The sequence below is a fragment of the Terrapene carolina genome, unplaced genomic scaffold (assembly GCF_002925995.2).
Source record: "Terrapene carolina triunguis isolate 2854851 unplaced genomic scaffold, T_m_triunguis-2.0 Scaffold907, whole genome shotgun sequence".
NCBI classification, from domain to species: Eukaryota; Metazoa; Chordata; order Testudines; family Emydidae; genus Terrapene; species Terrapene triunguis.
The window spans coordinates 403,002-417,924 of NW_020665258.1; the positions used below are offsets into that span (position 1 = coordinate 403,002).

The following is a 14,923-nucleotide window of genomic DNA, read 5'->3' on the forward strand; positions in this document are numbered from 1 at the left end:
CTTTTCGGTCTGTGTCTTTTTGCAGCATCAGCCCTTTCCTTGCCAGCGTCTGTGAGCAGGGCCTGCCTCTGGTAACAGAAAGCAAAGTTAAGCTGTGAGCCAAAGTCTTAACCCTTACTTTAGCTCAGGCCTTAGGCCTCATGCTGGGCCTCTGAATCAAGGGTTTATGTTTCAGGGCCTCATCTTACTACACCAGAGGTGGGAAACTACAGCCCGCGGGCCACATCCGGCCTGCGGGACCGTCCTGCCCAGCCCCTGAGCTCCCGGCCAGGGAGGCTTCCCCCGGCCCCTCCCCTGCTGTCTCCCCTCCCCCGGAGCCATGCCGCCGCATGGGAGGGGTTGTGCGCTCGGGGGGGGGGGGGGCAGCGCGTCTAGCTTCGACCAGGCGGCGCTGCTCTGAGCAGCACGGTAAGGGGGCTGGGAGGTTGGATAAGGGGCAGAGGTTCTGAGGGGGGGCAGTCAGGGGACAGGGAAAGGAGGGGTTGGATGGGGGTGTGGTCTGGGGGAGTGATTAGGGTCGGGGGGGTTTCAGGAGGAGGTGGTCAGGGGACAGGGAGGGGGGGAGGGTTTGGAAGGGTCAGGGACTCTGAGGGGGGCAGTCAGGGGACAGGGAACGGGGAGGTTGGATAGAGGGTTAAAAAAAGAACTAGCTAATTTAATCAAGGCTAGGTCCGTCAATGGCTATTAGCCAGGCTGGGCAGGGATGGTGTCCCTAGCCTCTGTTTAACAGAAGCCGGGAGCGGCCAACAGGGGATGGATCACTTGATGTTTCCCTGTTCCGTTCATTCCCTCTGGGGCACCTGGCATTGGCCATTGTCGGATGACAGGATATTGGGCTGGATGGACCCTTGGTCTGACCCGGTATGGCCGTGCTTATGATACCTCAAGTCCTGGAATTAGGAATATCTTGCTGTATTATCTCCTGATTCTTCTATACTTACATATAAACATTAAATATGGCTATAATTGGTGTTTTTATATCTTTTTATCTTTCTTTATATAGGAATTAGGGCTGTCAAGTGATTAAAACAATTAATCGTGATTAATCACGCTATTAATCGCTCTGTTAAACAAACATAGAATACCATTTATTTAAATATTTTTGGATGTTTTCTACATTTTCAAATATATTGATTTCAGTTACAACACAAAGTGTACAGTGCTGACTTTATATTTATTTTTTATTACAAACATTTGCACTGTAAAAAAGAAACGTCAATTCACCTCACTGAAGTACTGTAGTGCAATCTCTGTATCATGAAAGTTGAACTTACAAATGTAGAATTATGTAAAAAAGAATAACTGCACTGAACAATAAAACACTGAAACTTTAAAGCCTACAAGTCCACTCAGTCCTACTTCTTGTTCAGCCAATTGCTCAGCCAAAGGCCTGATCTACTTTGGGGGGGCTGTCGATCTAAGTTACGCAACTTCAGCTATGTGAATAACGTAGCTGAAGTCGATGTACTTAGATCGACTTACCATGGTGTCTTCACCGCGGTAAGTTGACTGCTGCCGCTCCCCCGTCGACTCTGCTTGCACCTCTCGCGGCGCTGGAGTACAGGAGTCGACGGGAGAGCGCTCAGGGGTCGATTTATCACGTCTAGACTAGACAGGATAAATTGACCCCTGCTGGATCGATCGCTGCCTGCCGATCCGGTGAATAGTGTAGACATACCCAAAGACGCATTCAGTGCTGGGGGAGGACGGGAGGGGGAAGGAAGCAATGACGTGTGCAGGAGGAGGGTGAGGGAGGTGTCTTGCTGTTGCTTCTGGAAGGTGGTTTCTGGTACTTGTAACCAGGGAAAAATTAAATCTACGTGAACCCCAATGTGCCTCTGTTTCCCTTTTACAGGTACGGGGTCTTGGCCTTGCTATCAGGGTCTATCACCTGAGGAAGCAGCTCCTGTGTCCCACCCTCCCTCACACGTGTGGTGTAAGAAAAGAGGAGAGAGAAAATAACGTTTGAAACAGGGCAGTGTTGTATGCAGGGTTGATTACAAGACAGGGGTGAGGAGAAAAGCGTAAGCAACACAAACACTCCGCAACCAGTGGACTGCAACCAAGGAGCTTGAAGCTCAGGCCCGATATACCCCTCCCTTGGCAACAAGAACAAAACAGATCCAATCCCCTCTATGGCCCCTGCTAATCCCATGTCATCTCTGGGCAGGGCAGATGGTGGCGAGTGGTGGGTGCAGGATGTTCTGCCCTCGGCCGAACGCCGGCCTTTGGGAAGAAACGCTGGATCTCGACCGCTGGATGGTGACAAGCGGCTGGGACCAGAGCTGCGGATGGACCAAAGGACCCTGGGTGGCGGGTAAGTTGTTGGTGTCACAGGATCCTTCCCAGCTCTCGATCCGGAGACCCGGGCAATAGCCCGACCGCACACGGCTGCCCCCTGGATGGGCAGCGAAGTGACGACGGGGCACAGGTCCTTATAAGGCGCGAATGGCAGGAAAGCTCGGAGGGGACGGCAGTTACAAGCCAGTTCCAACTGGTTTGAACCAGCCATTTGCGTCACAGCTTTAGTGCCTTAATTTTCCCGCCTCTGGGGACATAATGGAGATTTGACTCCATTTTGAAAAGTCCCAGAGTCCATATTGATGAGGGGGGAAACCATATAAAAAATCCTGATCCTAAACATTTAAAATCACTTATTATATAAAATCACCAACATACTGGGCTCGCCAGGTTCGCCTCCTTTTACTGAGCTAGGTGGGCTCCCTTCCGCTGACCGAGCCCTTGTTTGCAAGGGTGGATTTGACCTCAGGGACACACCATACTGCAGGGGAGGAGAGGCTGGTGCAGGGAGGCTGAGCTCACCAGGCCATGTTCTCTATGGGGTACCCCGGAGCGAGTGGCCGGCTAGGGTAGTGGGGCACGACGCAGGGGGGTTGGTACTGGGAGTGAGGGGCCGGCTGGGAACAATAGGGCCCGGGCTGGGTAGGGTAACGATATGTCCCGTTTTGGCCAGGACAGGCCCCTTTTCCAGCTCTGTCCCGGCCGGCCCTACTTCTTCGCCAAACCTGGGCGTTTGTCCCGGCTGCCAGGCAGAGCAGAGAGAGGCGGCTGCTGCCCGGGGTCAGCTGAAGGCAGCAATGCCCCTGCCCGCCAGCAGAAAAGTGGAGAATTTGCTGTTGGTGGGAGGTGCTGGCTTCACAGCTGACCCCTGGGCGGCGCGGAGCTTGGGGTGGGGGCGGGATCAGCCTCAGCCGGGGGAGGTGCGGAGCTCGGGGGGCATCAGCCCCTGAGCTCGGGATGGGGGTCAGTCCCAGCCCAGGCAGCACGGGACTTGGTGGGGGAGGGGTCAGCCCCAGCTGCAGGCGGCATGGGGAGGGTGGTTCGGGCGAGCCCTGCAAGCGGGGTGGGGGGCTGCTCCGGCGAGCCCCTGGCTGTCCTGTTTTTACCCCACTGTCTGTCACCTCGTCCCTTCCCGCCCCCTGGGGGCGGCGTGTGTTACTGCGCCTGACCAGACAGGCTTTTTGGAGCAGCCCCTGCTGCCCTCCCACCTTGAGGGTCTGCGATTAATGCGGGTTAAAAAATGTAACACGTTAATTGTGCTGTGCGTTAATCACAGCCATTAATGGCAGTTAATTGACAGCCCTAATGGGAATTAGATACAGTTTCCTGTCAGCTAATTTCTAAGTAATAATCTGCAAAAAACCTCAATCGTTTTCAGGTGCCTAAGTAGCTCCTGGAATCACAGTTAAAGTTGCCCCCCCCCCGATCTGAAATGGCCCCCCTGGGCTCCTACCATGGCCTGATTCAGGCCTGGCCAGGGGTGGGGCGTCGGTATTGAGTCGGCCCCACAGAGAGAACGGCAGGGAAGAGACTCCTCCACGTGGTGTTTCATCTGCTTTGGATACAGCTCAGCACCTCCAGGGAGCCGGGGACCACCGTTGCATGGCTGATTGCCTGCTGAAACTGGATTAGTTAATTCAGATTAAGCCCCCCACCCACCCATGTGGACATCCTTACCCTGTTGTGTGGTTTATTCCAGTTTAGTTTAACTCTGAGTGGAAATGAACATAGAGCTAAACTAAACTGGAATAAACCATTCCAGCTGCACATAGAGGGTTAATCTGGTTTAATTGAACCGGAGCAGGTCTCCATGTAGACAAACCCAATGGGTCAATGCAGCTAAGCGCTAGAGTTACAAATACAGGCGCCCCCAGTCCCAGGCTTGCGGGAAGGATCCCTGAGCCCAGCAGCGCGGGCAGCCCGGCCTCCAGCTCCTCCTCAATCCTCCCGCCCTGGCCTCCTACAGCTGTGATTGGTCAGCACTGCCTGGGGGCGGAGACGCTGGCTCCCGTTCTCCCCGCTGATTGGTCACTGCTGCCTGAGGGCGTATGTCCCCCCCGCTGACTCCTCCCCTCGGCGCGGATTGGTTAGTTAGGGGAAAGGGGCGAGACTCGCTATGACCCCGCCCCCTGTCCGCTGATTGGCTCGTTCGGGTTCCCGCGGGCCCGTGGCGCGAGCGGGGGCTGTTGGTCTCGCGAGGTTTCCCCGCAGCCCGGAGTGGGGAGCTGGAGCAAGTCGGGTCTGGACAGGTGTGGACCCCGGACCAATTCCCGGCGTGCCCCGCGCGTGGGGGCGGGGAAACCAGACTCCCGGCGTGCTCCGCGCGAGGGGGGGGAAACCAGCCTCCCGGCGTGCCCCGCGCGTGCAGGAGGGGGACCAGCCTCCCGGCGTGCCCCGCGCGGGGGGGGGACTGTGGGGGATGGGAAGGGGGGGGAGCTGCCTTGCTAGGTGCTGTGTGGCAGCTCGGGATGTTTTTGTAGGGTCTATCATAAGTCCCCAGGCTGCAGCAGCCGCCCGGTGGGCACGTGGCCGGGGGAGAGAGACGAGCCGGTCTGTTCCCCTCTAGGGACCGGGAGTCGTCCGGCCGCCCGCGGGACAATGGACAAGAGGGAAGAATCCAGGGGTCACCTGGACCCACCGGCCGCCTTCGGAGCCCCCAGACCCCCCGGTAACATCCACAGCTCTGAGAGTCCCCTCAGCCCAGCGCCACACGCTGCCGTCCCGGACGCCCGGGTCCCATTCAATGTCCTGGTCTTCCTCCCCCTAGGGGCGAGCCCCATGAATTGTCATCCTGGACACCTGGGTCCCATCCCCCATCTCCAACATCCTAAGAATGAGCCCCATGCATTGCCATTCCGGATGCCTGGGTTCCATTCCCCATCTCCAGCACCGTAGGGATGAGCCTCATGCATTGCTATCCCGGACACCTGGGTCCCATTCCCCATCTCCAGCACCATAGGGATGAGCCCTATGCATTGCCATTCCGGACGCCTGAGTTCCATTCCGTGTCATTTCTCCCATAGGTCCTAGGGGGCTGATCCCTCCCTCCCATTTCCAGAGCCGGTCGGCGCCTCCCCTGGCTGCTTCTGGAGCGGCGCCCTGGAGGGCCGGGTCGCCCTGCTGGCAGCCCCAGGAGCTCACGGACCTGAGGCAGGAGAACCAGCGCCTCCGAGATGAGCTGCACAGATGGGCAGCAGAGGGCACCAGGGCACCCAGGGGGAGGGCAGGAGCGGAAACGGAGGAGCCTGGAGCCAGGACCAGGTAAAAGGCCGTATCCCATTCCCCACCCCCCTGAGCCAGCCCAGTCTCTCCCCCGCCCTCCAGCAGCAGGATCGGAGCCAGTCCCCTAGAGGTGAAAGGCTCCACGTCCATCTCGCCCTCCCCTGCAGGTCCCTGGACAGGGAGGCGGAGCCCCCTGCTGCCCGTCATGCCCTGGCCATATCCCAGCAGGCCGAGCTCATTTCCCACCAGCTCCACGAGATCCAGCGGCTGGAGGCGGAGCTAGCTGGGCTCCAAGCTGCTGCCCTCCAGCAGGAGGCCACGGTGGCTGCCAGGGAAAGCACCGTGGCCTGTCTGCAGGGGGAGCTGGAGCAGCTGAGGGGGAGGAGCCGGGCTGAGGGCGAAGCCCTGAGGGCGGAGCTAGAGGAGCAGAAGAGGCGTGGCCAGGCAGAAGTTACTGCCCTGAAGGCGGAGTTGGAAGAGCTGAGGAGGCGTGGCCAAGCGGAAACTCATGCCCTGAGGGCGGAGCTAGAGGAGCAGAGGAGGCGTGGCCAAGCAGAAGCTGATGCCCTGAGGGCGGAGCTAGAAGTGGCCGCTGAGCAGCACCAGCAGGAGCTGGCGGTGGCGCGGGGGGAGCTGCAGGCGGCGCTGGAGGAAGGGAAGGCCCAGACCCAAAGGGCGACAGAGCGCCTGCAGGGGGCGCTGGGGGAGCACCAGGCTGAGGTGAGTGGGGGTCTGGGAGCCAGGACTCCTGGGATCTATCCCCGGCTCTGGGAGGGGAGTGGGGTCTGATGGCTTAGAGCAGGGGGGCTGGGAGCCAGGACTCCTGGGTTCTCTTCCCACCCAGGTCCCCTCTCTCCCCCTAGCTCTCCCGTCTCTGCGTGGCCCATGGGGCTGAAGTCGGCTCCCTGCGGCAGCGGGCCCTGCAGCTGGAGCAGGAGCTGGAGGCGAGGGGACGGGCGCGCCAGAGCCTGCAGGAGCAGCTCAGGTAGGAACGGCTGCGGGATGGCGCCCCCTGGAGGCAGGAAGCCCCCGTCCCCATGTGTCAACCCCCTGCTTTCTGCCCCCACAGCACGGCCCAGGCGGAGCTGGCCTCCCAGCAGGCCCTGCTGCAGCAGCTGCGGACCTACGTGGGGGAGCAGGGGAGCGGGCTGGGCCCCGAGAGGCAGCAGCTACTCGGCCAGGTGCAGGTGAGGAGGGGGGGCTCTGGAGGGGCGAGCTACACACGAGCAGTTCCTATTGCGTCCTGCAGGGGGCAGGACTGATCACCTCTCAGCAGGGGGGCGCTGACACACATGGGGGGGGGACAGGACTGATCCCTCCCAGCCGGGGGCGCTCACACCCTCCCCTTACCCCCAGCGCCTAGAAGGGGAGCGCGACTCCCTGAGGACGACGGCGGAGCTGCTGCAGCTCAGACTGGCCTCGCTCAGCGACATCCTGGCCCTGCAGGAGCTGGAGCTGACCAGGAAGGTAATGGCTCCCTGGCACCACTGGGTCGCTCTCCCCTGGCACCCAGGGCTGGCCCAGTTCCCCAGCATGGCTGTAGAGGGGGCTGTGCTGTGGGGGGCTGCACTGTAGCCTGGCGTTGACCCAATGTCTCCCTCCAGCCCTGTGACCCCCTGCAGCCCGAGCCAGCCCAGAAGAGCCAGTCCCTGCTGAGCCGTTGGCGGGAGAAGGTCTTTGCCCTCATGGTGCAGCTCAAATCCCAGGAGCTTGGCCATGTGGATGCCACCAACCTGCTCCAGAGGAAGGTGAGGGCCTGCTGGAGGGGAGCGGGATCTAGTGCTGGGAGCCCGGACTCCTGGGTTCTATACTGTGAGAATTCTGCGCCAAAAAATGTAAAATTCTGCACACAATGTTTGAAAATTCTCCCAAATTCTGCGTATTTGATTTGTCAAAATAACACAATAGAATCATGCCAGTTACAATTATTTTGGTCATTTATTTCAAACTATCTGTCAGCGAGTATGTCTGTAACAATACGGACCCAACCAAAAAAGATGCTGGTAATTTTTTTTGACAAATAGATTCCTTACGAGGCGTATTCATACACAACTTTGTATAATTCTTCTAAATGACACTACAGAGCTGTACTTCCTGCCCCCGTCAGAAGCAGGGCAAAGTCAGGGGTAACGGAGGAGCTGAGGGAGAGGGAAGGAGCCAGGAGGGTGTTGGGTGTGGGTGGGAGGTTTTTCTTGGGGGGGGGGGGGGGGGATTGTTAGGGAGTTGGGAAGCCTCCCCCATGCAGACTCTGGCTGACCCCGAGCCTCTCCCATTCAGTCAGGCACATCTGCCCGTGTCCCTGCACCCCGCATCGCATGGGTCTCTAGCCCCCCGTCCCCTGTCATCTCATGCCCCAGTCTGTGCCCCCCACTAGCCATTCTGAACCCCAGTCTGTGACCCCCCCGTAGCTCTGTGTGCCCCGCTCTGTCCTAACCTGGCTCTGCCGGCAGGGTGCTGTGATCAACTCCACTCCAGGGGAATTCTGCAGAACTGGGCATCGAATTTTGTATTTTCTGTCATAAAATACATTTTGCCTAAGAAGTGCTGCAGTTCCGCCTTTTTCCCACCAGAGGGCGCTGTGGCGCTAGAACGCAGCATAGAATCATGGAACTGGACGGGACCTCCAGAGGTCACCTAGTCCTGTCCCCTGCACTCATGGCAGGACTAAGTATTATCTAGACCATCCCTGGCAGGTGTTTGTCTGACCTGCTCTTAAAAATCCCCAATGATGGAGATTCCACAACCTCCCCCGGCAATTTATTCCAGTGCTTCACCACCCTGACAGTTAGGAAGTTTTTCCTAATGTCCAACCTAAACCTCCCTTGCTGCAGTTTAAGCCCATTGCTTCTTGTCCTGTCCTCAGAGGTTAAGAACAATTCTTCTCCCTCCTCCTTGTAACAACCTTTTATGTACTTGAAAACAGTTATCATGTCCCCTCTCAGTCTTCTCTTTTCCATACTAAACAGACCCAGTTTTTTCAATCTTGCCTCATAGGTCATGTTTTCTAAACCTTTCATCATTTTTGTTGCTCTTCTCTGGACTTTCTCCTATTTGTCCACATCTTTCCTGAAATGTGGCGTCCAGAACCAGACACAATACTCCAGTTGAGGCCTAATCAGCGCAGAGTAGAACGGAAGAATTACTTCTCGTGTCTTGCTTACAACACTCCTGTTAATACATCCCAGAATGATGTTCGTTTTTTGGCAATAGTGTTACACTGTTGACTCATATTTAGCATGTGATTCACTATAACCCCCAGATCCCTTTCCGCAGTACTCCTTCCTAGGCAGTCATTTCCCATTCTGTGTGTGTGCAACTGATTCCTTCCTAAGTGGAGTACTTTGCATTTGTCCTTATTGAATTTCATCCTATTTTCCTCAGACCATTTCTCCAGTTTGTCCAGATCATTTTGAATGCTCATCCTGTCCTCCAAAGCACTTGCAACCCCTCCCAGCTTGGTATCGTCCACAAACTTTAATAGTGTGCTCTCTATGCCATTATCTAAATCGTTGATGAAGACATTGAAAAGAACCGGACCCAGAACTGATCCCTGTGGGACCCCACTTGTAATGCCCTTCCAGCATGACTGTGAACCACTGATGATTTCTCTCTGGGAATGGTTTTCCAACCAGTTCTGCACCCACCTTATAGTAGCTCCATCTAGGTTGTATTTCCGTAGTTTGTTTATGAGAAGGTCATGCGAGACAGTATCAAAAGCTTTACTAAAGTCAAGATATTCCCCGTCTACTACTTCCCCCCCATCCACAAACTTTCTTTGACAGGGTAACGAGCCATCAGGTTGGTTTGACACGATTTGTTCTTGACAAATCCAGGCTGACTGTTACTTATCACCTTATTATCTTCTAGATGTTTGCAAATTGATTGCTTAGTTATTTGCTCCATTATCTTTCCAGGTACAGAGTTAAGCTGTAATTCCCCAGGTTGTCCTTATTTCCCTTTTTATAGATGGGCACTAGATTTGCCCTTTTCCAGTCTTCTGGAATCTCTCCCGTCTTCCATGACTTTTCAAAGATAATCGCTAACGGCTCAGATATTTCCTCAGTCAGCTCCTTGAGTATTCTCGGAGGCATTTCATCAGGCCCTGGTGACTTGAAGACATCTAATTTGTCCAAGTAATTTTTAACTTGTTCTTTCCCTATTTTAGCCCCTGATCCTACCCCGTTTTCACTGGCATTCACTATGTTAGACGTCCAATCATCACCAGCCTTCTTGGTGAAAACCGAAACAAAAGTCATTAAGCACCTCTGCCATTTCCACACTTTGTTATTATTTCCCCCCCTCATTGAGTAACGGGCCTACCCTGTCCTTGGCCTTCCTCTTGATTCAAATGTATTTGTAGACTATTTTCTTGTTACCTTTATGTCTCTAGCTAGTTTGTTCTGGTTTTGTGCCTTGGCCTTTCTAATTTTGTCCCTACAGACTTGTGTTATTTGTTTATGTTCAGCCTTTGTAATTTGACCTAGTTTACACTTTTTGTAGGACTCTTTTTTGATTTTTAGATCACTGAAGATCTCCTGGTTAAGCCAGGGTGGTCTCTTGCCAGACTTCCCATCTTTCCTACGCAGTGGGATAGTTTGCTCTTGTGCCCTTAATCATGTCTCTTTGAAAAACTGCCAGCTGTCTTCAATTGTTTTTCCCCTTAGAGTTGCTTCCCATGGGATCTTACCTACCAACTCCCTGAGTTTGCCGACGTCGCCTTCTCGAAGTCCATTGTCTTATTGTGCTGTTGTCCCTCCTACCATTCCTTACAATCATGAACTCTGTCATTTCATGGTCACTTTCACCCAACCTGCCTTCCACTTCCAAAGTCTCAGGAAAGCAGCTGGCTGTTCTGGTGCCACAGCGCCCTCTGATGGGCAAAAGGCGAAACTGTTTTTGTACGGGAAAATACAAAATTCTGCAAGACCGAGGGATTGGGCACGTCCGCAGATGCGCAGAATCCCCCCCGGAGTAGTTCAATCCCCCACGCTCTCTCTCTAGGTCTCAGAGCTGCAGGGCGAAGTGGAGTCGAGGGACCAGAAGGTGGCGCTGCTGCTTCACAGTCTTCAGGATAAGACAGCTGAGGCCAACATGGAACGAGTGAACAACAAGGTTCGGTCCTGGCTCGAGGGTGCGGGAATGGGGCTTTTCCCCTCTAGGGGGCGCCGGCTCCCATCCGGCCCCAGGGCAGGGACTGGCTGGCTGAGGGGGGTGGGAGATGGCACCCGGAGCAGGTACTGGCTGGCTCTGGGGGGGCGGGGAATGGCACCCGGGGCAGGCACTGGTTGGCTCGGGGGTGGGGAATGGCACCCGGGGGGGGGGGGTGGCTGGCTGAAGGGGGTGGGGAATGGCACCCCGGGGCGGGCGCTGGCTGAGGGGGGTGGGGAATGGCACCCTGGGGCGGGCGCTAGCTGAAGGGGGTGGGGAATGGCACCCCGGGGCGGACGCTGGCTGGGACTGGCGCTCTGCTCCCTTGCAGACGCTCCGGGCTGAGCTGTCCCACCGAGAGGACTCAGGGCAGCTTCTCCAGCGCCGGGCGGAAGCGGCCGAGGGCGCCTTGCGGGGTCTTGTGGAGATCGTGAGGAGGTACCACTGGGGGGCGCTCTGCAGACAAACGGGGGGGCCCCGGGGAATAGAGGCCTTTCCCCTCTAGGGGGTGCCGGCTTCGATCTGGCCCCACCAAGGATCCCTGGCTCTGATCTTATAGCCAGCTGCTCCTGCCACACCCCTGCTACCCAGAATCCTTTGCTGCAGTGTTTTGGCATCTGTGGACCATCAGCGGCTGGGGCTGGTGTGATTGAGGTCACAACCTCGACTGTTCCCTCATCCTCCCGTTCTGGGGTCGCAGGCCCGGCGGGTGGGAGGCCAAGTGTGTGATTGGTCAGGATGTGGAGGTCATGCCTTCTGACCCTCGGTCTTGTCCTGTCCACAGGCTCCATCAGCAGGTTGGGGGGCAGGAGGCGGAGCTGAAGGCGGCCGCATCGAACCTGGCGGGACTGGGAAACCGAGTCACCTTTGCCGCCAAGAGAGTCGACACCATCCAAGGTGAGAGGGACGAACCGGAGCAGTGAATCCGACCGATGGGCCCATCTACCCTGGTAACCCGCCTGCCCCAGGGCAGACCTACGGGCCTATCCAGCCCGGTGTCCTGGATCACATCTTCTGTGGGTCTCAACAGGATACATGATCCCCCTTCACTTCCTGTCCCAAACTTTTGAGCAGCGTCACTGTGTGGCTGTTGCCCAGCCACTCCGCCCCAGAGGTGGCTGCATTTCAGAGCCAGATGGGCCATCCCCTGCAGCATCCCTGTGGGGCTGTTCCCAGCCGCCCCGCCCCAGAGCTGGCTGCATCTCTGGGCCATAACTCTACATCTGTGCGGTTGCAGGGCTGGTGTCTCGTAAAGTGGCCCTGGCTCGACTGCAGAGAGACGAGCAGCCCAAGGCCGCTGGCTCGGAGAACGACGGGTGAGTCCTGTCCAGCCCCACCCCACCCTGGGGACGGGAACCAGCCAATGGCACAGCGCTTATAGGGGTGCCACGAGGGAGTGGGGTCTAGTGGTTAGAGCGGGGGGGCTGGGAGCCAGGACTCCTGGGTTCTCTCCCTGGCTCTGGGAGGGGAGTGGGGTCCAGTGGTTAGACCAAGGGGGGCTGGGAGCCAGGACTCCTGCAGGGGGCCGTCTGACTCCCTCGTTCCCCCCTTCCCTTCCAGCCCGTCCCACGAGGCTCTCCGGGCCGAGCTGGCCCTGCTGCACCAGGAGCGGGACCGTCTGGTGGCCGAGCTGAAGAAGGGGGCCCAGATCCTCAAGCAGCAGGTGGCCGAAGCCCGGGAGAAAGGTACGTGGGCCGGGTCGAGCTCGACGGCGCCCCCGGTGGCACAGGTGAAACCGCACCTGACAGTCTTTCCCCACCGCTGGCTGGGGTGCGGCCCCTACTGGCCACAGCTGGAAGTGCAGGGAGGAGGCCCGAGGTCCCGGCAGGTTAATAACAAACCCGTCCCCTCTCCCATCTGGCCGCAGCGGAGCTGGAGCTGCGGGAGGCGACGTGGAGCCTGCAGGGGGCGCTGGGGCAGAAGGAGGCGGCGGAGCGGGAGCGGGAGCGGCGGCAGCAGCAGGGGCAGCTGGAGGGGGCGCAGCGGGAGCTGCGGGAGAGCCTGGAGGAGGCCGAGGGGCTGAGACGGGAACTGGCTGGGCTGCGGCCTGAATATGAGAGAGGTACGGGGAGGGCTGGGGGGGCGTACTGCAGGGAGCGGGGAGGGGGCCAGCAGGGGTGCCATGCGGCGGGGAGGGGGACGCCATGCTGTGGGGAGTGGAGTGGGGGGGGAAGCAAGGGGGGGGTCTACGGGGAGTGGGGTGGGGGCTTGGTGGTGGGTTCCGGGCTACGGGGAGTGTGGCGGGGGTTCAGCAGGGGGCGCTGGGCTGCGGCGCAGGGGGGATCAGCAGGGGGTGCCATGTGGGGAGTGGGTCAGCAGGGGGCGCCATGCTGCGGGGATTGGGGCGGGGGAACAGTGGGGGGCTGTGGGGAGCGGGGCAGGGGGTGTTGGGCTGGGGCACGGGGGGCAGCAGATGGCCCTCAGCTGCAGGGAGCAGTGGGGGTCAGAAGGGGGCGCTCTCCCCCGGCAGTCAGAGCTAACTCCCCCGTTCCCCCCCAGCCCTACAGGAGAAGGTGACGGAGGTGGAGACGCGGCTGCGTCAGGATCTCTCGGAGCTGGAGCAGAGGCTCAGCGAGGCCCGAAGGGAGCAGACAAAGGCCGGTGAGAGACGCCCCCGCCAGTGCCCCTCACTCCTGACGCCCGGCTAGCCCAGGCTCCCCCCACGGCTCCCCTGCTGGCCCTCACCCCAGCCCTGCCGCCCCCTCACCCGCCCTCTCCCCGCAGTGGTGGCCCTGCGTCAGGCCGAGCGCCGGGCGGCCCGGGACAGAGCCAGGAGCCAGGAGCTGGCGCGGCTGCAGGAGGAAGCCAAGCGGGAGGAGACGGGCCGGCTGGGGACGCGGCTCCAGGCGCTGGAGAGAGACAAGAACCTGCTGATGGTAGATGCTGGGTTGGGGGGTGCCCCTGCCAGAGCCCCCCAGTGCCTGTCCGCAGCCCCTGCTGTCCCAGGCCTGGGCTTCCCCGGGAGCCACGCACACCCCCCTTTCTGACCCTGCCTCTCCCCCCAGGCCACGCTGCGGCAGGAGGGGCTCCTGGCCCAGTACAAGTGGAACCGGCTGGCGGCCCAGCGGGACCCAGGGGAGCCAGTAGGGACCGGCCAGCAGCCACCGCTGGGGAAAGGGGGAGCCCGGCCTCCCTCCAAAGGTACCGACCTGCCTCCAGCCCCCCGCCGGGATCCCACCCAGAGGCCTCCCACCCAAGTCCCTCCAGCCTGGGCTATGGCCCACCCAGAGTTTCCCTGCTAAGATCCCCCCGCCCCACCTGGGCTGTGGCCCCCCTGCCTCCCCTCTGCCGGGATCCCACCCAGAGGCCCCCCACCTGAGTCCCTTCAGCCTGGGCTGTGGCCCCCCCTGCCTTCCCCTCCTTCCTTCCAGGATTCCCACCCAGGCGGGGCTATGGCCCCCTGACCCTCACCTGCTACGATCTCCCCCATGCTGATCTCCCCTCAGAGACCCTGGCCACGGTGCTGGACGACCTGCAGAGCCTCAGCACGGCCCTCCTGCGGGAAGAGGACGAGGAGACGCCGCCAGGGGAGGAAGGCAGCGCCGAGGATGAGATGGGGCCGCCCTGATGGGGGATGGGGAGCTGCTCCCCGTCTGGCGGCTGGTTTTCATGGATGTGGAATAAAGATCATTTGAATTAAACACGAACACGTTCCTGTAGCTGTCTCCTGGCTCCTGCCCTGCCCCGCTGTAACCACTAGACCCCACTCCCCTCCCAGAGCTGGGAGAGAACCCAGGAGTCCTGGCTCCCACATACCTTGTTTGCGGCAAGGTGTGTGTGGGGAAATCCTGTGGATTTTGCATGCACACATACACATGCACCCCCATTAGCAGGCGCTGTTAATTACCCAAGTTTCATAATGATTGGCCCCCTGCTGTTGCCTTGACCCCTTGTGCCCCCCAGCTGTTGGGACACACCCCATCTGCCGCCCCCACCCATGCTGCCCAGCGGGGGCAGGGCCGATGTTAGGCCAGGCCCCCCCATGTCACGGGCTGCGTGTCGGCCGGCTGGTCTCGCCATGGAGAAAGGGGGGGGCCCTCCCCCAAGTTAGCCCCTGGGGCCGCAGGGGGGGCAGGGAGATGCCTGAGCCCGGGGCTCCCTGCAGGCCGGGCCTGGGCGCTGGATCGGTGCCGCGGGGCCCCTGCTGCCTCTCCCAGCCCAGCTGCTCCCCAATGACACCCCCCCCCGTTTCCTTTGTGAGGGGCGGGTTCCTTCTCTCCCTGTTTCCTATACTCCCCCCCCCCCCCCCCCC

At 59.3% G+C, this 14,923-nt stretch overlaps 1 protein-coding gene across 1 annotated transcript; it reads left to right on the top strand.

Annotated features, from left to right (window-relative positions):
* Nucleotides 1-4,750: 4,750 nt before the first annotated feature.
* On the top strand, nt 4,751-14,275 carry CCHCR1 (coiled-coil alpha-helical rod protein 1). Its single transcript, XM_029913773.1, has 17 exons — nt 4,751-4,969; nt 5,325-5,562; nt 5,691-6,243; nt 6,387-6,508; nt 6,593-6,710; nt 6,880-6,990; nt 7,128-7,271; nt 10,525-10,635; nt 11,003-11,129; nt 11,326-11,568; nt 11,909-11,987; nt 12,232-12,356; nt 12,539-12,733; nt 13,171-13,272; nt 13,396-13,547; nt 13,677-13,911; nt 14,001-14,275. The coding sequence occupies exons 1-17, from the start codon at nt 4,900-4,902 to the stop codon at nt 14,237-14,239; spliced, it is 2,964 nt and encodes a 987-aa protein (XP_029769633.1). The 5' UTR covers nt 4,751-4,899; the 3' UTR covers nt 14,240-14,275.
* The last annotated feature ends 648 nt before the right edge of the window (nt 14,276-14,923 follow it).

Excerpts from the sequence above, each read along its gene's own strand:
- CCHCR1 (XM_029913773.1), top strand. The coding sequence starts at position 4,900 with ATGGACAAGAGGGAAGAATCCAGGGGTCACCTGGACCCACCGGCCGCC. Across the intron at positions 6,244-6,386 it reads TGGGGGAGCACCAGGCTGAG|CTCTCCCGTCTCTGCGTGGC; the intron begins GTGAGTGGGGGT and ends CTCTCCCCCTAG. Across the intron at positions 10,636-11,002 it reads TGGAACGAGTGAACAACAAG|ACGCTCCGGGCTGAGCTGTC; the intron begins GTTCGGTCCTGG and ends GCTCCCTTGCAG.